The sequence below is a fragment of the Crocodylus siamensis genome, chromosome 12, assembly GCF_052110815.1.
Source record: "Crocodylus siamensis isolate JL-2025a chromosome 12, ASM5211081v1, whole genome shotgun sequence".
In the NCBI taxonomy this organism is placed as follows: Eukaryota; Metazoa; Chordata; order Crocodylia; family Crocodylidae; genus Crocodylus; species Crocodylus siamensis.
Window position 1 is genome coordinate 15,098,169 of NC_143406.1, and position 22,979 is coordinate 15,121,147.

Consider the following 22,979-nt stretch of genomic DNA (forward strand, 5'->3'; position numbering starts at 1 on the left):
GAAATCCAGAAAAACTTCTTCACTGTTAAAATAGTGAGGCAGTGGAAGAGACTGCCTAGGGAAGTTGTGGACTCTCCATTGCTGGAGATGTTCAAGAAGAGGTTGGACAGCCACTGCCTCGGATGTCTAGGCATAGCTATGCCTATGTTCTACCATGTTATTTCCCATGTTTCTGGGCTTTGCTGGTTGCCCCCCTGACCTTCCCTTTCTGCTACACATATCAGGGTTTTAAGCCTTCCCTCAGAGACATTGGGTGTTGGCTACAGGCAAAGGCTGTGGATTTTTGCCTGGGGTGTGCCAATTCTCTTGCAGGGACCAAAGACTGGAGGTTCCTGGCTAGAGGGTCTTGCCCCTCTGCTCAGGGTCAGACTGACTGCCATATTTGGGGTCAGGAAGGAATCTTACCCCATGGTCAGATTGATATGGACTGTGGGGTTTTGTCTTCCTCTGCAGCAGGGGGCATGGCTCTCCCTGGGTGTCTTGAGCATATATCTGACAATTTTTAGAGAAGCAGGACATTGGCTGCTGTGGTTCCCCTGCTTTACCTGTGGCAGGTTAGGGTGTTAGGTCTGTGTTGTGTCAGGGTTGATGTAGTTTTATGTAGAGAGATTAGATTATGGACTTGTATAGGATGATACCGTCGGCAATATCTGGAGGGTTGGACTAGATGACCTGTGGAGGGCCCTTTCAGCCCTACTTCTCTATGATGGATGTGATCCCAATGTGCTGTGATCCTGGTGCTGTGGCTAGTGTCATGTCTGCTGGCATGGCATGAGGCAATCAGCAGAGGAGGGGACATTACCTCCCAAGACTCCTATATTAACTTTAACTACTGCTTCTCCAGGGAAGCACTTAATGGGTCTAAAGGTCTGTTGCATATTTATTCTTTTCCTCAAGTATTACTGCAGAGTCTTCTCCAGGAACAAGGGTTACCACACTCCAGAGCCCTGCTATTTATGGCATGGGCTAGAAGTCTATCAGGAAGGGGCTGGCCTAACTGCTGGCTGATACCCTCCACATATTTCCACTGCACAGCTGAAAACCCAGGCTGTGCTTCACTTCTTTTGCAAGGACTCTTATCAGCCTGGGACACTTGGTCCAGAACAATTGCCTACACCTTTGAAAGGCTGTCTCCTACATTTCAAATTTTTATGTAAACAAGCAAAGCAAAAGTCCCATCAGGACTTTAGGAATGCCATCAGGAAACTGCTGCTGTTAATAAAATTGGCCGCTGTTGCGATAGGACAACACCAGCTCTTGCTAAGGTCAAGAACCCTGTTTTCCACTTGTAATAAGCTTTTTGCATTCAGATAAGTATTTCTATGGCACCAGGTAAGATAGTACCTTGATGCTTGTAGAATATTTTCCCATCCCCAGGACCCTCCTTATTCTGAACCATAGGTAGTGCATTTCATTAGATAAACTAATTTGGGATTTCTGCTATGGTACAATGGAAAAGGTATCTCCCTTAAGGACACTGAAAGGATCTATTTTCAGAGAGCTGTAGGCGCTCTACTGCCTTTAACACATGACATTTCCACAGGGGTTTGAAAAAGACATGCTGACTTGGAAATAATAATAATAATTAAAAAAAATATCACCGCTTAGGGCTCTGAATGAAGCAGTAGCATCCCTTGGGCAGAAAGCCAGCCCAGAATCAAAGCAACAGAGTCTTCTCTGCCCTCCAGAGCCCACTGGCACCTCCAGTATCTCCTGGTAAGTTCAAAAAAGGCATGGAATTGTATGGTGCAGCCTCCTGGCAGGGAACCATTAGCCAGGTATGATACAGACCAGGTTCTTCTATAACAAATGCAGCAATTCCAACTCTGGGTCAGATTCTCCTCTGCTGCTGGTGGAAGCAGCTCCATGGAAGTGACTCCATGACCCCAGCTATGCTAATTTGCACCACAATGAAGATGCAGTGGATTGTTTGCATACTTTGCATCCTCTGGGGAGACCCTGAGGTTCCAGAACCAAAGTGCCCGATTCTGCCTCTGATCCCTTTTGCAAATTGTATCCATGGCCCCAAATGAAAGCTGGGGAGGAAGCACCAACTCTCAATTTGGTATGGAAGTTACCTGTACCTGGGAGGGAGATGGCAAGGTTAGTGCCTGCTACAGCAGGGTAGCTCACTCCTCCACAGCCTTGTTGACACGGAGGAGCTCAAGGGACCCAACCCCATGCAGGTACCACCACCCCAGCCTGGGATCACTATGAGACTACCTGAGCTGCAGTATGCAGCTCTGAGGCCTGGCAGAGGCAGTGTTCCTGGCAAGGCCATACACTTCTACCCTGTGGGCAGGCTTAGGCCCAGGGGGGGCACGAGATGGAAGGCAAGGCCATCACTAGCTGTGAAGACTCAGGGTGGCCTGCAAGGACCAAGATAGGATGTAGCACTGGGTGTTGGGGAGCTCCACTCCACCTCTGGGTTTAAGCCCCCAAAGTCCCTAGCTGCAGCACCTGCCCTCCCACACAGACAGATGTCGTGTCCCTGCTAGGGTGGCCCACAGCACTAGGAGCTGCAGGTGCTGCCCAGCTCTGGTACTGACTGGCCAGGGCCAAGGGGTGGCAAGGTAGGGGCACAGAGGTGGCTCAGCAGCTCCATAAGCCCCTCTGTATATTCTGCCAAGGCCCCTCATGCGTCCTGCAAGCTTATAGGACTCCGAGCTTTGAGCAACCCAAGTGGCTGGCGGCACCTGGGAAAGGACTGCCTTCCAAAAGCCTTGTGTGGTGAAAAGAGGCACCTTTCTGGCCCTCTGGCATCTTGGCACCTGCTGCAGGCCAGACAGCAGTGAGAGCCAAGAGCATGTTCACTGACAGCCTGGTTGCAGAAGGAAAAAAAAAAACAGTGGGGTAATCCCAAGCCACAGGCACTAGCGGTCAGGGAGGGAGAAAAGGACCCACAGGAGAGTGCAAGCAGGGTAGGTCAGAGAGAGTTTTCTGAGCATATAATGGAAATATAAGATCCCCCTTTCTGCCGACTCATGCCTAGCATGGGCACCCAAAACAAGAGAAGCTCTGCTAGACTGATCTCAGTATCATGCAGAAAGAAATCCAGGTAAGATAAAGGGGAGAGGTTCACTGTTGGAGAGCACCACTTCCAGACACCAGGCGAACAGGTGCAACCTGGGCACATTATGTGACTTGTAAACACAGCACAGAAGAAAAAACAACACCCACAGTAAATTTCAGGTGCCATCACTTTAGTTTTTTCCATCCATTCCACAGATCTTAAACACAGAACACAGCCAGCAGTTCAATAAAAGGCAGTTCATTTCTGATAAAAAAATTAATCATCTTACAACTCATCGTTCACTATGGAGCTATTATCTTTCATGCACTTCGAGTTGAGTTGTAACATCTCACACACACAGACTGCAAATGTTGTAGCTGGCTTGTTTCATTCAAGTTAGCCATCTGCGTTTAAAGGAACTGTTAAATATATCACCCAATATTCCCTATGTCCATGAAGGGCGATGCAGGGAATTCCAGTTGGGTTCACCCCTGGGCAGCTGCTCCTTACTCTAACAACCCGAGGGAGAGTTCACGTGATGCACCAGCCCTGAACCAGCCAACTGCACAAGTGAACTTCAGCTGGTTTCAGCAAAGACCTCAGATGCAGCATGCAGTCCTCCTTGGCCAGGTCACATAATGGGTATGGGAAGGGTTACTTGTGACTGACATTTCCATGAGCAGGTTGTAGCTCCAAGCTGCAGCAGGACAGTAGCAAATGTCTCCCACTTTGACTTTAGGATGCCTTAGTGAGCAATGGAATTACACATCCTTGCTGGAAAATCTTATCATGTTATGTTTTTTTTGGCCACAATTAGATTGGAAAGGGGTTTCTTTAATAACAAATAAATTAAAAAAGCCTGCAGCACTTCAGGTTTAGACGAAACACAAAAAGAAACTAAGGCTGATATTAGTATGATTAACATTACCCTTAACTTTATAATGATCTATTAGATAGCAGAATTTCAGTTTTCACCTCCTGTTTTTAGTGATGAACTATGCAGTCCATCTTAGCTGATTTAAGTTGTAAAATAGTTTTCCACTGGAAAACTTATTGGGAGAAAAAAACAAAATAGTTCCAGAGAGGAAGTCCATTGGCTATGACACCAATTCCTATACTGGTATTTTACCTCTCAGTTCCTTGGGGACAGGGCAACGAATTTCTGCCACCAAGGTTATCGACAGTATATATATATATATATATATATATATATATATATATATTTTAGAACTTAACTGGATAAGAATTCTGTAATATATAAACACTTTGCTCCCAAGTTAAGCATTTAAGGGATATTTGCATCTTTAACCAATTATAACACTGGGACTTTTTTATTATTAAGGCAGGAAAAAAGGCAGCACTCCTTGCCATTGTATGATCAAACTGAAGGATTTATGCATCCCTGAAACAGGGCACGTTGTATCTTTTCTTTAAAAATGAAAATAAAGAAAAAAGGGTGCGATTTAAATTATCGTATACAAACAGTATCTTTAGAATATGTTCAAAACCCCAAATGTTTGACAGGTAGTAGCTTGATGCCTGTTAACGGATTACAGTTAAAAGAGAAGAGGCCATAGTAAGGTCAGTTTTGGAAGGATAGAGTACTTTTAAGTTTCCATCTATGTCCACAACCCGAACCTGTTCCACTATTAACGGAGTGTTCTCGTGATGTACAGTCTGGCTGGGATTTAAATTTGGAGGTCCAGAAATCACAGCAGATTCATCGTCAGAGACTGATACTTCTTCCTTATTTTCCAAAGTGAATTTGTTGAGTTCTGCCATTTTCTGGTATAGGAATAAAAGAAATTAAAGATGTCAATGTTCAGTGTGAATGCAGCAGACGGCTTACCACTTGCTTAAGGAACTTAATTATTTCCAAGCAGCAGACCATCGAAAGTCTGATGGAAACCCTCTTATAAAAGGCGTCAGCAAATCATTCAAGTAGTCTCATAAACTTGTACAGAAGACTGCTCTGCAGATCACTCTATTCTGTTTGCATTCCTTCCTGTTACCTTCCTGCTACTCCTGTTCCTAAATTTTGCACCAGCAGGTTTTCAGGTCAGGCTCTGTGTCCTAGCACTTTGGATTCTAAATAAAGACAGCCTGCTCCAGCATCACTCTTAATAACTCTGCTTTCATCATATTTCAAGCTGTCTCTATTACTATGTATTGACTATATAAGTGTCAATTAACTTGGACTTCAGAACATGTTAATGACGGTTACTACTGACAAAAACTAACAAAGCTCAGATTTTTGTACTACAGAAAGTATAGAGCAAGATGTTAACTTCTTTTTGCAAATTTGCCATTTTCAGTAGACTGTACTAAATGTTACTACATTAATTAAAAAAACACCCATCAGAGTAAGGCACGTGTGAAAAGTGGTTCACGAAGCCAGCCTAGCTCCTACTGCAGATTTGTCTATCATTATAAATCCATTTGCATATTTGGAACACCTTAGCCTGATTTTCTGAAAAGACTTAGAAATGTGAGTATAAAGCTCTTGCCACACTAAGTTGCTGAAGAGAGATGCAAGACACATTATGCTTGGTTTTGGTCACTTATTAACTGAAGATGCCTCAAAGCTGAACTGTTAAAACCTCCATAGAAGAATGAGTCCAGTAATAAGACTATGCTACAAATCACTGGCCTGGGGATTTTAATTATTGTAACGCCGACATGCCCATCTCTAGCATGCAGGAACACATGTAGGACTGAAATCCACTGGTGCTTTCTGAATAAGCAAATTAAAGTCTCCTCAGATTAACACAGAGCCAAAGACAAACTGGTAAATAAGAGAAGACAAAATTAAGTTCCATGGCCCTCCAGTATAAGTCAGAAACTCCAATCTCATTAAGAAATGTCCACACAAAGGGGCGGTGGAGTCAGGTTCTTGAGCTACTTACTAGGATAAGCATATCCATGATGTCTTTGCAGATCTGTAGGCTGACACTGCTCGTCACCTCCAAAAAGAGTTCACTTGTGCTTTTCTTGATCTGAAGAATATTCCACATTCAGAAAAGGAAAATAAATTGCAGTGCACTGCTGTATGAAACCATGGAATTAAAAAAACATAATTCCAAAAAAATTTGCAAATATCATATTTCAGCTAGTATTCTGGGAAGAACACCTAGATCCAAGTGACCAGCAACATGTTAAATCCCCCCTAACTTTATAAGAAAGTTCTGTATGTACACAATTCATTCGTTAGGCATTTAAAAAAAACAGCTGCATTTCAGGACAAGGTTTTTTCCCTTTCGACAACTCACTATAGAAATTTAGCATTATAAATACATAGTTATGACTTCTAAATTTTACTTTAATCCAGTGTTTTTAGCATAGAGGATGCAGGTGCAAGCCTTAAACATTCCTATTTTGAACTCTAGGGACTTGCATGTTTGCATATTGTTTTCTTAGGTTCTTGTTCCTTTCTTGATGAGGAACAAATCAGGTGTAGTTTTGAAGCACTGCCCATTTCCCTTATTACTAAGACTCAAAACATAGGTGGGTTAAATCTCTCATACTTTTGTTTTATCACTGTTAGTGATCGGTGGGAAGGAAATCACGGCACCTTCAGCATCTACCAGACAGGGATAGTTCTCTTTCCCATCCAGTAACTGTAGGTACCTATCAACAAAAAAAGAGCAAGTTTGAGATACAGCATGAAGAACAGAATGGGGGGGGGGAGGCATGACAAAGTAACCTATTTCAAATGCGACAGAAAGCAAAGATAAAGTAAGGAGGGTACCACATATACACCAACAGAATTACTGCCCTGCACTGGCTGCAAGTAAGGGAGGCATGAACCGAGCCCAAGTAACACTTCAAAGCGTAATATTCATATTACCAAAGTGAACAAATGAGCTCTTAATGTTTTCAGAATTCTCAAAACATAGCAACACTTATGATCTCATTTTATAACATCCTAGGTCAGCTACTTGATATTTTATCTCCAAACCTTCCTCCACTGGTTACGTAACTATGCACAACCCTATACTTGTGCACCTAGAAGTTTCCCTGAGGTTTACACTATAGCGGTCCCATGAGGACATTCTAATATGCACACAAAGGCGGCCACCATGACAGTTTCCTTTACCGTAGAGATACAGTCCCATAAAAGTTGAAAATTCCCTTCCAAGTTCCCCCATTTACAGAACTTGGGACATGACACACGTGCTGGCTAAGTTGTATTTCTATTGGGCTTCCCTCTATTCACTTGCCCAAAGTCATTCCTTGCCTCTAAAAACCACACATGTTCTTCTAACCACTGCCCAATTACTACATTTATGCAAATCCAAGATGACTTCTCATTTCAGACAACCTCCTGAATAATTAGATTCTACACATGGAAAATGTAAAAATGCGTTATAATTTTCCACATATAGAATCCAGTCACTGGGGGGGGGTCATCTTAAATTCATCCTTCCCACTACTGTGACAGGTAAAGCAGATGCAGGGCAAGCAAGCAGCCTGCTGTTAGGTTAGCTTGTCACATTTGGCTTTAGTTGCACCTGGTTGAGTGGTGAATTATAGTATCATTTGAACTTTTCTTTTACACTCAGCCTTATTTAACCATTGCTTAAGCTTTTGTACAGCTTTATTATTTGAATATTTCTTTTGCATTTTGTATCTGCACTGTCAGCAACAGCCTTGAGCTTGCTTACACAGGAAGCTTCTGTTCTAGCGTTATCAACAGGGATCCTGGTTTTCTCTGTTTAAAAATCACAACTCCCTGAAAAAAAAAAAATCACAAATCCTCTCATTAAAACCCCCCAAATCTACATTTTTCCACAATTAACATGAAATGCCACTATTTATATAGGTATCAGTTGAACATGTTTTAGTGACATATTTACAACTTTAAAGCAGTTTGGGAGCCTACCAATGCCTCAGTCAGTATAATAAAATAACTTTTAAATACCTATAAATTTGGGGGTTTTTTCCATGAGAAATCAGAGCTCCCCCTTCCCCTTTCGCTCACCAGGACATGGGTCCAGCTACAGCTGTCCCCCCTCGCTGCTTTGTGGAGCAGAGCAGCCCTGATATGCCAGTACCCCTCACCCCCCCAGCCTCACTCTCTGCCCACAGCCCCCCATCCCTGCTGAAGGGGCCACCAGCTGCCAGGGATATGGGGCCAGGGCCACAGCCATCAGCGCTTGAGCCTGTTGCCACATGTGGGAGGCAATGATGGCTGCTGCGGGGGAGCGAAGTGTGGAGCCCTACACCCCCTCCCCCATGGGCAGCACAGCCTGAGCAGAGCCCATTGTGGTGAGGGAGGGGGAGCGCAGGGGCAGGTGCAGGCTGCCCGCTTCTAGCTTAGGCTCCCCACCCTGTTGCCCTCCCCCTGGAACCTCTGCAGCCCAGCAGGCAGGACCTGGCGTGGCAGGGCAGAGTGGGATGGGGAGCTCGATGCTGTCACCATGAGCCCTATGCCTGCCCAGCAGCAGCAGGGGTGGCAAAGCAGAGTTCTGCCCCTTGCTGATGCCGGGGGGCAGGGGGTGCTTTGCCATGGCACAGTGGGGCTCGCATCAGTGACATCAAGCTTCCCCATCCCACTCTGACCACCTGTGCCAGGTCCTGCCTGGTGGCCCTGGGGGAAGGACAGCAGGGTGGGGACCTGAGTCTACAGCACGTAGCCTGCACCCACCCCCACCCCATGCACAAGTCTGGGGGGCATGTGTCCCCCATGCCCCTCCATGGGAGTGCATTTAGTGGCAGGGAGCCACTCACCCCCCTGGAATGAACTGCCTGGGCCCCACCCCACTCATTCCATCCCCTGGGCCCCATGCACCTCCCAGGCAGCAGCCCCAGCCTCAGCTCTGCTCAACTCCTTCCCTCCCTCACTGTGGGGGCCTCAATATACCCCACCCCCCCAAACTTACTTGTGGGGAACTGCTCTCCAGGCTTCCTGGAGCCCATGTGCATGTGTACTTGCACAGGGCACCCCCTGCCTGACTGCCCTCCTCCCATTCTCTGCAGCCCCTTGCAGGCTGGAACTGATTGAGCTCATTGGTATGTTGTGTATTTTAGGTTCATTCTGGGATGATTATGCTTTAGCAATCCTTTAGCACCACAGGTATGGTAACATTGCCGCCTGGCACCTGCCCCCCTTTCCCAGTGCCTGCTCCCTCATACCACTTGCCAGCCCCAGTGGCAGATCTAGCTCCAGCCCAGGCCCCCACAGTATAGAACACATGCTGACTCCAGCTCTCTGCCCAGCCAGGCAGAAGCAATTACAATGGGAAGAGCTCCAGCACCAGGATTAAAGCCAGAACTGGGTCTGGAACCACTGCTACTTTCTGGCTGCACTGAGGCTATAGCCAGCATGTGCTCTGTGCCAGGGCCACAGCAGGACCAGAGAGGCAAATGGGGGGGCAGGGAGAGGGCAGCAGATGTGGCATCGGGTAAGACAGTGGCTGCAGCTCTGACTCAGAGCCTGGGTCAGGGCTGGAGCTGGCAGTACAGAAGCCATCTGATTGCTCCTCCCTTCCCCCCACGCAAAATCCAAGATGAGGGGCTATTTTCCCCATCTTGAATGGGGAAAAAACATCATCTTGGATTCAGGTAAATATGGTAACTCTTGATTTAGGTGAAGGTAAAGTCGTCACTCAGCTACCACACTTCACTCAGTATTGCTGTTTGATACCTTCTTGTCACTATTCCTCTTGTACTGAGGCTCTCAAGTGCTCATGTGGGGTGCACCTCAGCCTTGTTACCATCAGATACTGCATTTCATAACTTAAAAGCAGATATATGATGTTCTTTGCAACGATGTTACTTTTTAATTTGCCAAAATACACCCGATACATGAGGCGAATAAAAGAGGGAGGTGGAACAGCACACTGACTTGTGCAATCCAGAGATATTTTGACGCTTCTTTTGTTTTCTCTGTTCTTCAGCTTCTGACTGCAACTGTCGGACAAGATCCTTTGCTTTGACCTCCTTCCGACCCAATGGGATTATCTACATGGAGAGAAAGCACTTAAGTATGGGCTAAAAGTCTACTTTGTCAGGACTGTTTGGACTAATTCATAAGAGGCAGAGGGGAAAAAATGAAATTATAGCTTAATGTTTAATTAAAAATTTCTTCCAACCAATTGCAACACATTCCTTGGAACTAAACAATAGGGGATCTTGTGAAACATCCAAGCATATTTTATTCTCCTGAAAAAACATTCCCACTACTCTAGCATGTTTACAGACTGCCTTCCAGGATTCTTGTTTGTGTTGCCACACCACAGGGTCATTCATATTAATTATAGTATGTACTTTGTTTTTTTAATGTTGTGTGCATCTTGGAATTGTATGAATAAGGGACACAGTCAGGAATAAAGTGTGTGGCCAAGACTGTTCTTTCTGAGCCATGGTATTGCCTAAAAACTTTTCCATTGCCTCAGACTATTTAAGAAAGAGGCAAGTGTACAAGTCTTCTTCTACCTTTGCCGAAGCTGATGTATAAAAAAAATTCCTTGTTAGCTGGAAATGGAATTCAGTCCGGCACTATCAGAGACTTTAAAAAGCTTTCTTAAACTCAGCTGTATCCCTGGGTTTGACACAGGTGAAGGCATGAGTTAGGTTTCTGGATGTTCCAAGTCTCACTAAACCTGTAACTCACATTTCGAGGTTCTCAGTTTACCCTTAGAAAATGTGGAAGGTGTCAGTGCACTGTATGTTTCATCAGTCTCTCAGTGTAGAGGTGACATGACAAATTAACCCCTCTCCCTGTGCAAACATTGACTACTAGTGATACTGAGAGATGCACAAAGTTCAGTCTTTCCCAAGAGCTGAAAGACCAAGAATATCCATTTTAAAATGCACTGATTGACAAACCTGTTGTCCAGCATTAGACTGTTTTGCCAGAATGCTGGTTTGCCCACATTTAGCAAGACAGAACTAAAAACCAGAGAAAAGACAAACAGGATCTTTCCATTGCAATTTTCACTACGTACTATAGCACTCAAAGGATGTAATGTTATTATTTAATTGTTTTTTTAAAAGGAACTTATTTCAAGACCATTAAGAGTCTAGCTCTACATTCAAACTCTCTGTAGAGAGCTGTACCTGCAGATTTGCTGACTGGACATTACAACATCCTGGAAAAGGAGCATAATTTTTAAAATTCTAGCCCATGTAACAAAATAGGTAATATTCTGCTAGAGCTTTTAAAGGGTGAGACTGCTTGCACTGAATAGTTTCCCACTACTTGTTATTCAGAAAGTATCAACTTCCCCAGTTCCATTCAATCTGGGAATCTAACCTGAATGACTATGCTCACATTCAACTGCAGGTCTCTAGGGATGAAGGCTTCCCGCGCAGTGACTGGCTTGGTATCCAATTTAAAAACGAACCAATTAGTCATCCCAAAGATTAGTGTAAACAATTTCCTTAACCCATCTCCTTGTTACTGTCATGTGTTGAGTGATGAGAACAATTAATGCATCCCTACAGAAGTCACGCTTGGTTGACTCCTGTATGAACTCCTGTCCCTACAGCCCTGAACATGAGGTATATAGTCCCTGCTCAGTTGAGAATATAAATGGAGAAGTGCCAAACAACATAAACAGCTCTGGAGGGTGGGATACAGAAACAGCTCAGAGCTGTTTTCCATCTTTACAATATTCAGGCTCCTTAATTCTTTAATTAGAACAACAAGGAATCTAACAGATTAAATGACATCAACAAGGGAGATTTGCATATAAAGAGTTCCCCAATTTAAAAGTTAAAGCACTGCTTTGTAACCTGGCTTGCAGGTTACATGGTAAGCTTAGCTTATGCCCGTGTCATATTACTGTGCTGCAAGTCATTTTATCACTGGAAAGCAGTCATGAAAACAGATACAGAGGAAAGACTGGAGGTTACAACAGAGCCTGGACTGGTTGGATTACCTCGTAGTCTGCTGCTGATCTCTCTACATACATTCCAGTGAATGAACACCTTGTATACTGCACCACACTACAGCTACATCCTAACATTTTATGGCTCTTCCGTGAACATTGAGATGGCAACAGCACAACACAGGTGAAAGGCCGAGCAGTGCAACTGTTTACAGGGAAACACCAAGACCTCTGTCACCGTAGGCAGAGGTAGACAGCAAGCAAGATCAGAATACTGTTTATGGAAGAGAAAGTTTTGCACTGCTTTACCAACAAGAAGTTTAAGTCACCCTATGAGCAGGGGTGAAATTCTAAATGCACCTTAAGTGAGGTCACCTGATCCACACACACAATGGTGAGCACCAGTCTTCTGGGCCTGGGATAAGTAGGAACTATCAGGGTGAGGAAAGTCAGCACATCCTCTGAATTCTCTTCCTGGTTCCAGTTAAATTCTCTCTCGTTTCTCCTAGTGTTCAAAACCACTTCCTCCCATTACTGTCTAGCTCCCAAGGGAAAAGAAGTCGCTATTTATCCTACCTTTAGGTCATTAGGTGGCTGAGCATCATAAAGCAGAGGCCCTTTGATCAGCTGCAGGTCATGTGTAGCAATGGTGGCTGCTGTTCGTTTTTCACATATGTCCTCATGGAGTTTTGTCTGGCAAAATTTTAAATGTTATCAAACACATGAAGGACACTGAGTCTTACATTGTACCAACTTCCAGATAACTCTCCACTGAACTTAACAGTCCCTTAGTGTCAAAACCAATGTTATCCTATTCCATTTGGTAAACTTCTATTTTCCCTTGTTTTGGATGGGGCTGGAAGCAACTGCTGTCTTTAACTGTTAGCAAAATCACTACGGTTCCTATGACAATGGAAATATTCACTAGCCATTTATAATACAGAGAGTGAAAGGGCAGTTCCAGTTTTACAGTGATTCCATAAAAATAGGGATGACAAGAAATCCAATAGCTGCATTGCACATTATGTAAACTTCCTCATTACCTGCTGTCCATTATATCTAATGATTATTGAATGCAAGATGCAGTTGCTCTGGATAATTTCTAACTTGTACCGTGGTGGGCAGAGAGCACCGTGCTGGGAAGAACATAGGTAGGTCCAAACATCCTCTGGGCGACAGGGGCCTGGAACCTTGGACCCCTGCTTTCTGAGCCAGTGCCCTAATCACTTGCAGGGCAGCCTCCCTCCTCCTCCAACATCCACTACTTGTGGGTTTTTGTCTGGGTACAATTTAGGAACTTAGGCAGAGCTGGAGGCACACGCCTGCCAGGCCACTGCACAGATTACTACTCATGTTCAGTAGTCGTGTGAGCACTTTCATTTCCAAGCTGCATATGGAATAGGATCACAAACTGCTTAACTGTCTAAAGCGATAGTTGGGTAAATGCCACCTGGGCACATGAAGTGAAACACGACTCTGCCCCAAATGCATGTGTTAATCCTTTATGATGCCATGCATTTGTACAAGTAAATTTAAATCCGAGAGACCTAAATTAAAGCATGTGAACAAACAGCAGACACTTTTGCTGATCTTTACTAACTCACCATTTTCCCAGTAGGAAATAAACAGCAGAGCCCAAATTAACTAAAGCTAGCACCTGCCATCTAGTGGACAAGATGATGAATATACCATTTCTTTAAAAATGGAGGCACACCACCTTCTACTTTGGAGAAGAGAGTGCAAAGGTTTAGAGTGCAAAGGTTTAGTGTGCTTTAACTAGTTGAATGCCAACAATTTTCTAGTTAAAAATTAGACTGGAAAACCATTTCATAAGCTGTGGGAAACTGACAGACTAGAAACAAAAAGGAAAAACAGGAACTACATTTGATCGGAGCAAAAAGGTAATTAATCCAAGAGGTCTCAGACATCTCTCATTTTAACATGATCCTGTACTTACTCATTTCTCATAAATAAGGAACATACAAAGCCACAATGACCTTTTAACCAGGTAAGGAGTGTCATAGCCCAGCCCCTGGCACGGATCTTTGAAAACTCCTGGCGCTCTGGTGTAGTGCCCGAAGACTGGAAGAAGGCCAATGTGGTGCCGATCTTCAAGAAAGGGAGGAGAGTGGATCTGGCTAACTACAGGCCCATTAGCCTGACTTCTATCTTGGGGAAGATCCTAGAAAAGTTTATTAAGGAGGCCATCCTTGAGGGACTGGCCCAGGCTAATATTCTAAGGGACAGCCAGCACGGGTTTGGTGCGGGTCGGTCTTGTTTGACCAATCTCATTTCCTTCTATGACCAGGTGACCTATCACCTGGACAAGGGAGAAGAGGTTGATGTCATATATCTTAACTTCAAAAAAGCTTTTGATCTGGTCTCCCATGATCACCTCTTGGCCAAACTGGCCAGTTGTGGCCTTGGCTCCACCACGATCCGCTGGCTGGAAAATTGGCTCCGTGGTCAGACCCAGAGGGTTGTAATTGATGGCAGTCACTCATCGTGGTGCCCTGTGACCAGTGGGGTCCCTCAAGGCTCTGTCCTTGGACCCATACTGTTCAACATCTTCATTAATGATGTGGACACTGGAGTCAGGAGTGGACTGGCCAAGTTCGCTGATGACACCAAACTTTGGGGCAAAGCATCCACGCCAGAAGATAGGCGGGTGATCCAGGCTGACCTGGACAAGCTCAGCAAATGGGTAGACGAGAACCTGATGGTGTTTAGCACCGAAAAATGCAAGGTTCTCCACCTTGGGAGGAAAAACCTGCAGCACCCTTATAGGCTCGGCAGTGCTATGTTGGATAGCACTACAGAAGAAAGAGACTTGGGGGTCATCACTAACCACAAGATGAACATGAGCCTGCAACGCGATGCTGTGGCTAATAAAGCGACCAAAACGCTGGCTTGCATCCAGAGATGCTTCTCGAGCAAATCCCGGGACGTCATTCTCCCCTTGTACTCGGCCTCGGTGAGGCCGCAGCTGGAGTACTGCGTCCAGTTTTGGGCTCCACAATTCAAAAAGGATGTGGAGAAGCTTGAGAGTCCAGAGGAGAGCCACGCGCATGATCAGAGGTCAGGAAAACAGATCTTACGATGACAGGCTGAGAGCCATGGGACTCTTTAGCCTGGAAAAGCGTAGGCTCAGGGGTGATCTGATGGCCACCTATAAGTTTATCAGGGGTGACCATCAGGATCTGGGGGAACATTTGTTCACCAGAGCGCCCCAAGGGATGATGAGGTCAAACGGTCACAAACTCCTGCAAGACCGTTTCGGGCTGGACATAAGGAAGAATTTCTTTACTGTCCGAGCCCCCAAGGTCTGGAACAGTCTGCCAGCGGAGGTGGTTCAAGCACCTACATTGAACACCTTCAAGAGTTAATTGGACGCTTATCTTGCTGGGATCCTATGACCCCAGCTGACTTCCTGCCCTTTGGGCAGGGGGCTGGACTCGATGATCTCCCGAGGTCCCTTCCAGCCCTGATGTCTATGAAATCTATGAAAGTATATAAAGACATTAAGTATACATCCTCCCCCTATACTGAGTGAACTACCGTTATTTTTTATGCAGAAAGTTTCAAGTGATCTGGTATAAGTTTCATGATACCACAAACTGGGGAGAAAACAGAGAGAAGAGCACACTAAGTTTATGCTTGCTATGATTATAGTCACCTTATGCTGTCTGCAATGAAGTCCATAACCAAAACCAAACTGTTCCTGTTGATTTCAGTCTTATCTCAAATGATCACAGACATTAAGTACTTAGATTTTAAAACGGACTTTGACACCGTGTCACACCCAATTCTTATATATAAACTAAACAGTTGCAATGTAGATTATTATACAGTCCAGTGGGTGGAAAATTGGCTTACGGGACGCACCCAGAGAGTGGTGGTGGACAGGTCAGTTTCCACCTGGAGAAATGTGGGCAGCAGAGTCCCCCAAGGCTCTGTCCTGGGACTGGTACTGTTCAGTACCTTCATTAGTGACTTGGATGGGGGAGTAGAAAGCACCCTGTCCATGTTGGCAGACAACACTGAACTATGGGGTGAGGTAAACAAACTAGAGGGCAGGGAGCAAATCCAGGAGGATTTGGAGAGGCTGGGGAATTGGGCGGAACAGAATAGGATGCAGTTTGACAAAGACAAGTGCCATGTATTGCACCTGGGGAGGAAGAATCATCAACACTCCTATAACTTGAGAGGCACCACTATGTAGCACAACTGTGGAAAAGGATCTTGGAGTTGTAGTCAACTCCAAGATGAACATGAGTCGTCCATGTGATGAAGTAATAAGTAAAGCTAACTGCACTCTTTCTTGCATAAGCAGGTGCATCACAAACAGGTCTAGGGAGGTGATACTTCCCCTCTAGGAGGCATTGGTCAGGCTGTAGCTGGAGAACTGCATCCAGTTTTGGGCACTGCAGTTCAGGAGGGATGTAGATAATTTGGAAAGGGTTCAGAGGAGGGCCACCCGTCTGGTTAAAGGCCTACAGGAAAAACCCTATGAGGACCGATTGAGGGTGCTGAATCTCTTCAGTCTCCACAAGAGAAGGCTGAAAGGCGATCCTGTGGCTGTCTACAAACTCATTGAGAGGGGACGGCAGGAAATAGGGGACACGATGTTTACCAGGGCGCCCATCAGGGTAACTAGAAACAATGGGCACAAACAGAAGGGGAGCGAATTTATATTGGACTTCAGGAAAAAAAATTCTGTGAGGGTTGCCAAAATATGGAATATGCTTCCAAGGGAGTGGTGCTGTCCCCTTCTTTGGAAGTATTTAAGAGGAGATTGGACAAACACCTGGCTGGAGTCATCTGACCCCAGCACTCTTTCCTGTCCAGGGCAGGGGGTCAGACTTGATGATCTAATAGGTCCCTTCTGACCCTGAAATCTATGAAGCGCGTTCACTCAAAGTTCTAAAATAACCTCTCAAGAATTACCTGTGCAGAAAGAAATCTCTTCAAGGCATTTCCTGGCTTCAAGTTCATGCCCTTCACCACACAGCATACGATGAATGGCCGAACTTCTTTGACATTTGGACTCACTTTAATTACCAATGGAGCTGGATTTTCAGAAATATGTAGAACCTTGATCAATAGTTTATTCACTTCTTCCAGTTCATCCTGCTCCCCAACACCACTATCCTTCTTCTGACGTCTCTCTCTCTTTTTTTTCTGGCCTTCCTCTTTATCCACATTGTCTTGCTTCCCCTTTCCTTTGCCACATCCTCGGCCTCTAACCCTCAAATACTCCAGGATTGATTTTGTCTGGCAGCCATTAACCATTTTCTCCAGCCGCTTGTCTTTCAGCTTGTTCCCTTTGAAGTTGATCTCCTTTAACTTAAGACAGTCAACAAGCTCAACAGGGATTTCAGTTAACTGGTTATTGGAGACATCCAGGGTCTGAGGGAGAAAAAAGAAGTTTACAAAATTAGCTTTGCCATTTTTAAAGGGTTGGGCATATCCCAGCCCTGGGACAAGTTGGTAATGCAACTAATTAGAGGCCACATGAATGGGATGGTCTAAGTCAGCGGTTCTTACTGTTTTTAGACTCAAGGAAACCAGTTGGAAAATGCCAGCTCCTACTTTTCATTCATTTTTTGACTACCAAAAAAACGTTAGAGCAATGCCTCTGTTGCAAAGAATTCAAGGAGACCAGAACAGGTCAAACAGGAATTTGTAGCACTAAAAACAGTTACATATGTTTGGGCTTTATCCTGTGAATCATGTTTCCACGCCTAACAAGTGCTAACACTGTGTAGCAGCCTGTGGCACCCTCAAAAGCATCGCAAGGTACCCCAGGGTGCGACAGCACCTGTGTTGAGAACCGCCGGTCTAAGCACTGAGGCGAATTGGACTCTAGGAAACAAAATAAAACTGCCTGCATTTAAATTTGTTATTTCATTCCAAAAAGAGAGAAATTAGTTACTTCGGTCACAGCTGCCAAAGCAGTCCAGGTGCTCCACTTTACCAACACGTAACCTCTTCCCTCTCCCCGCTCCCTCCTATTGCAAAAAATATTTCTGCCACATAAGAGCAGCAGCTCCCGCCCCAGGCAGAGCTGACAATGCTCCCGACTCAGGTGGCACCAGACGCTTCTTTTAAAGCTGCAGGTCCCAGAGGTGCCAGCAACACAAAAGCCATTCGGCCCATTAAGAAAGAGGAACCAGCTTGGGAGCTCTTGTAACATGGGTCCCCCACAACCTGCAGCACAGGGAAGCCCCGAGGCTCATGGCCTGATGCCTGTGCCCTCAGACCAGTATCCCGTGGCTCCCCTCCCGCTCCCTGTGGGGCCCCACCCCCCCAACCAGGCTCCCCTGCCCAGGCCAACCTTCAGGGCGGGCAGGCCGGCGATGCCCGCATCCAGCTCCTGCAGGCCGTTGTCAGCCGCCTCCAGCCGGCTGAGCAGGGGGAGGAGGCCGGAGGCGCCGGCGGGCAGCAGCCCCCCGGGCAGGCCGCGCAGGCAGTTACCGGACAGCAGCAGCGTCTGCAGCTGCGGCGCCGCCCGCGCCAGCCCGGGGCCCAGCTCGCGCAGGCGATTCCCGCTGAGGTTGAGGCTGCGCAGCTGCGGGAGGCCGGCGGGGCCCGGGGCGGGCAGCGGGCCGCCCCCCAGCGCCGCGGGCAGCGTCTCTAGCCCGTTGCCGGACAGGTCGAGCAGGCGCAGCGCCGGCATCGCGCCGCCGAGCCCGGGGCCGTCGGGCCCGCCCAGCCCCGCGGGGCCCAGCCCGTTGCCGCGCAGCACCAGCGTGTGCAGCGCGGGCAGCGCCGCCGCCAGCCCCGGGCCCAGCTCCCGCAGGGCCGCGCAGCCGCTCAGCTCCAGCGACTGCAGCAGCCGCAGGGCCAGCAGCGCCGGCGGCAGCCGCCCCCCCGCCGCGCGCACGCGGGCCTCCGCCGCCGCGCCCGCCAGCGACAGCTCCCGCCGCCGCTCCCGCTCCGCCGCCTCCAGCTCGGGCCAGGCCTCCGCGCCGCCGGCCGCCATGGCCAGGTCGCCACCCCCACCCCCCTGCTTCCGGGTCACGGCGCCACAGCCGCTACCGCCGGCCTCGCTCACCATCGAGATGCGCCATGGCGGGTAGAGTGGCCCGGAAGTGGCCCTCTGTGCGCCTTCCTCCGTGCCCCGTTTGAAGCCCGTAGGCGGTTCTCGGAGCTTCCCGTCGTGTCCGTTGCTCGCTTCCTCCGGGCCAGCTGCCGCCCGCCGCGTTGACGCCGAGCTGCGCTAGTCTGGACAAGACTGTGGATAATACCCGACTTGTGAAAAGAGACTCGGGTTCAAGCACCTCGGCGCTGCCCTGCGGCCCAGGCCCAAACACAGGGCCAAGGAGCCCGGCCTGCAGCGTCCGAGTGCCAGACCCCAGCGCCTGGCTGCGAGAGGACTGCAGAGGGAGGGAGGGACCCGACAGTGTAGATCACCCTGGTGGCCCCACCGCCAGATGCGTGGTGCAGAACCGGTGGCCTGATCAAGCTTTGCAGGGGCTTTGCTCTGACCCCACTGAGCTGTCTCTGCCCAGAGCCACGCTGGCAGATGGGTCCCTGTGTGCTCAAATCAGGCCCCGTGTCTCTTCTTGCACCTACACCAGCTCTGTAGTCCCAACCTCACACAGCTGGATCGGGCCTCTGCCCTGCTTGGATCTGTGCGCCCAGTAAAGCGTGCAGAACCACACTCCAGCTCCCCACAGACCTGTGGCAGCAGGAGGTGCAATCAAGATTGCCACTGCTCCCCCACCACCACATTTTAGGATGTCTGGGGAGCCCTGAGAGATGGATGACAGGCTCCACAAGCCATAGCTGGCCTGTGAGCCAGAGCTTGAGTATCCCTGGTATAGACAGATCTTCAGGGTCACTCTTAGGTGTGTGAGTGTATGCTTTGTTTTTCTCTCTACCTGCTTTAGTTTCTTTCTGCCCCAGGCTTGACAGGGGAGGAAGGATTGAAACCTTGCTCTGGAAAAGAGAGAAGGTGCAGGGACAGTTGTAGACAGGAAACAAACTACTTTGGGAGGGGAGGAGATCTGGGCACGGCCGAGAAAGCAGTGAGGGGGGTGGGAGAGGGAGCAGAACAGAAATTGCACCCAGATGTATTCAGGTTTCTGGTAATTCCCTTCTGCTTGCATCTCCTGCACCATCCCTTGTAAGAGAGAAAAACGATCATAAAACAAAAACATGACCCTTGAAAAGCAGATGACCTTTTCCCCTTTGCTGACAGTAAGCGAAATGTTAGCTACAAAACTGGTCTCAAGCAGCCCAAACTTGTTCTATGCATCTTGCAACTTTGTAACGCAAGCGGAAAAGCCTGAATGCACCTGCAGCAATGTAACGGTTAACGTATAAATACCAAGCTGCAAACTCAGGTTGGGGAGCTCTCTGTCTTTGTGACATTGAACAACCCCTCTGCAGAGCAATAAACTTGCATGCTGACACTCCCTTGTTCTGTGCCACTCCCTTGTTCTGTGCCGAATTGATCGCAGCTAGGAACGAGCCCAGAGACAGGACGTGGCCAGTGCTCTTTGGTTTATGAGTGCTACGCAGTAGCTGACCTTTTTCCCCCCTGACACCCTACAACTTGGGCATCCAAGCTGTTGGCTGACTCTGCCTCAGGAATGATTTCAACAACAAGTGCCCTGGTGGGCATAATGATCTGTATGCAGCCCTTGCCATAATCCTCCACCCCAGACAGGTTCAGTAGTCAGGCTGTTCTGGGCAAAAGGTGGAGCCATTTTCACAGGCAGCAGGAACTCAGCCTCTGCTGAATTAAGTCCTTATGTATCATAAGCCTTTTGTATTTGAACTAATGTGATGCATGGTTTACCTGGCAGGGGAAGCAGCGTGACCACGTAGGCGAGCTCCCCAGGGTAGTTGTCTCTGATGTGTCCTCTATGGGAGGTCTATATTGAGCAGATTCTTTTTGGTATTGGGTGGTGGAACCGGAGCATGCTCCATCCACTCCATGCATTGACCTGGTATTGCAGTGCTTCCAGGACCGGTGCAAAAAAACAGGGGGAAAAAAAAAAAAAAGTCCTTAGCTGAGGTAGGAGTGGTTGCACTGGCATCACTACACTTAAGCACTGGATCCAAATCAGATGGATAGCCTGGCTGTAGGAGTGGCAGGGGACAGAGCAGCAGGAGGGCCTCAGCCCAGGTAGCCCAGAGAAAGGACTCTGAGTTGCAGAGGAAGTGGAGGAAACCCCATGTTCTGAACAGGAACAGGTAAGTGCCTCAGGGCCCTTTTGGGAAAGGTTTTGCAGGGGAAGATTAGCTCTGGGAAAGGATGCTCATGTGTTTTGATTTGTGTATATACCAGAGGAGCAGGTTGTGGCTATAGGGATGGAGGGGGGCACTGAAAAGGTACCCACAGGCACCCTGTATCTTAGGTACTGTTGTTGGCAGAAGGGTTCTGGTGGTCAGGCAGCAGAGACTGGGGGCACAAGCCCAGAGCTCATGAGGGGTGAGGCATAGCAGAGACAGGGTGTAAGCCCAGGGCTTGCAGAGGGTGAGACCAGGGGCCCAGAATCCAGGAAGAGAGAAATGCAACAGTGGGGCACAAGCCCAAAACTCGTGAGAGCAAAACCAGGGGCTGAGGAGCCCAAGGACATGATGGCATGGCCAGAGCTGAGGCCTGGTAGCTTGTGGTCCTGGAGCAGCAGACTTCAGGCTGAGGGGCTCGGCCAAAGTAAAGCGGGACAAGGCCAGGGGGCCTCTGCCCAGACAAAGGCCTAACTTCCAAAATCCACTTTGCCCTTTAGGGGCAGCTTCCCTGTCAATCTGTAACATCAAGGTGTGGCAAGAAAAACAACAGGGTGGGATCTTGAGGCCAAAAGTCGCAACATAGTGAGGTTTGGGCAGTGGCCAGGAGAGGGGGCAGGGCTTTGCTACCCCAGTATAGTGTTATACTGTCTTAGCTGTAGAGATGCTGCACTGCTAATGTTAGGACAGCAGCTGTCTAAGTGTTGGCAACTATTTTTAAAACCAGTCCGAAGAGACTAGGTTAAGTCAGTTTAAGCTAGCGTGAGGACAGGCTGGAATGGTTCCAAATTGTATTTCTGTTGCTGGCCCAGAGTCGCCCCCTGGCACATCCTACAAAATCTAGAGCAGAGGTATGGCAAATCTTGCAGGTCTCCAATCCAGCTGCTCCAGCTCTGCAACAGTACAGGCAGCCAGTACATCAGGTGCTCTAGTATAGGGACAGCACAGGAGACTGGGCTAAAGGAACAGACTTGCTGCCACAGACTGTTAAGACTTCATAATACAAGATGGCATCTACATTAATCTTACAGCTGCACAGACTTTCTACTCCTCTTCCTCTATGATTGCTTTGGCAGCAGTGCATCCAGGGTACAGAACATTAAGCCTGTCAATATTGGGGGTTGGAACAGGAGCAAAATTACAAGCCTGGCTGGGAGGCAGAGAGGGTCACTCCTTTTGCCTGAGGCTCTTTCTTACGGAAGATAAAGGCTATTTTTTAATTGCCTAAACCATAAATTAAACAGCCATTTCACAAGATCTGTGTTCTGTAGGGAATCCCATTCCACCTAGAGAAAAATGGAAGAGGTGCTCACTTAGAAGCTTGAAAACTGCTTGAGGTGCACAAGCTGGTCTTCCAGGAAGGAAAGAACAATTAAACTAATTTCCTTTAGACTGTTCTGAGTTGCAATAGCATCAATCAGGTTAAGATTTTTTTCAAACAGATATGCAACTGTTACAGCACAGCCTTCAAACTTCATTTATGGGATATAGTGAGATGCTATTTATTATTAATAGACTTAATATTTCTACAACACTGATATTTTTATATTGTTGCTTCTTTTTTTTTTGTTGTCAGTGCCAATAATCTGACTTTTGGTGCCACATCTGGATTTAAAAATTTCTGTAATCCTTGGGCTAGAATCCTACATGCCTTAGGGTCCTAATCAACTTTGTTGACAAAACCAAACAATACAAGTTTTGCATTCTTAAGTCCTTGATGGGACAATAAATGTTGGCATTCTTATATCACCTCAAGTTTTTAGAACGTTTCCTTGTTTTGGATGCAGGGGAGTGTCTACACGAGAGGCTGACTGCAGTAACTGAAAAGTACTGCACAGTAGTGCATTACAACACGGACAGTGCTAATACACTACTGAGCAGCATTATTG

General features: G+C 47.3%; 1 protein-coding gene and 1 pseudogene across 1 annotated transcript; one reads left to right on the forward strand and one right to left on the reverse strand.

Moving 5' to 3' along the window:
* Positions 1–3,186: 3,186 nt before the first annotated feature.
* On the reverse strand, positions 3,187–19,841 carry LRRC47 (leucine rich repeat containing 47). Its single transcript, XM_090024088.1, has 7 exons — positions 18,185–19,841; positions 16,795–17,256; positions 12,424–12,540; positions 9,861–9,976; positions 6,538–6,640; positions 5,920–6,009; positions 3,187–4,798 (listed from the first exon to the last, which is right to left on the reverse strand). Exons 1-7 carry the CDS (start codon positions 18,905–18,907, stop codon positions 4,556–4,558), a joined length of 1,854 nt encoding a protein of 617 aa, XP_089880214.1. The 5' UTR covers positions 18,908–19,841; the 3' UTR covers positions 3,187–4,555.
* Positions 19,842–20,606: 765 nt separating this feature from the next.
* On the forward strand, positions 20,607–20,841 carry LOC149854692 (U2 spliceosomal RNA; annotated as a pseudogene).
* The last annotated feature ends 2,138 nt before the right edge of the window (positions 20,842–22,979 follow it).

Excerpts from the sequence above, each read along its gene's own strand:
- LRRC47 (XM_090024088.1), bottom strand. The coding sequence starts at position 18,907 with ATGGTGAGCGAGGCCGGCGGTAGCGGCTGTGGCGCCGTGACCCGGAAG. Across the intron at positions 6,641-9,860 it reads AATATCTCTGGATTGCACAA|GTACCTACAGTTACTGGATG; the intron begins GTCAGTGTGCTG and ends TTTTGTTGATAG. Across the intron at positions 4,799-5,919 it reads TCATGGATATGCTTATCCTA|AAAATGGCAGAACTCAACAA; the intron begins GTAAGTAGCTCA and ends TTCCTATACCAG.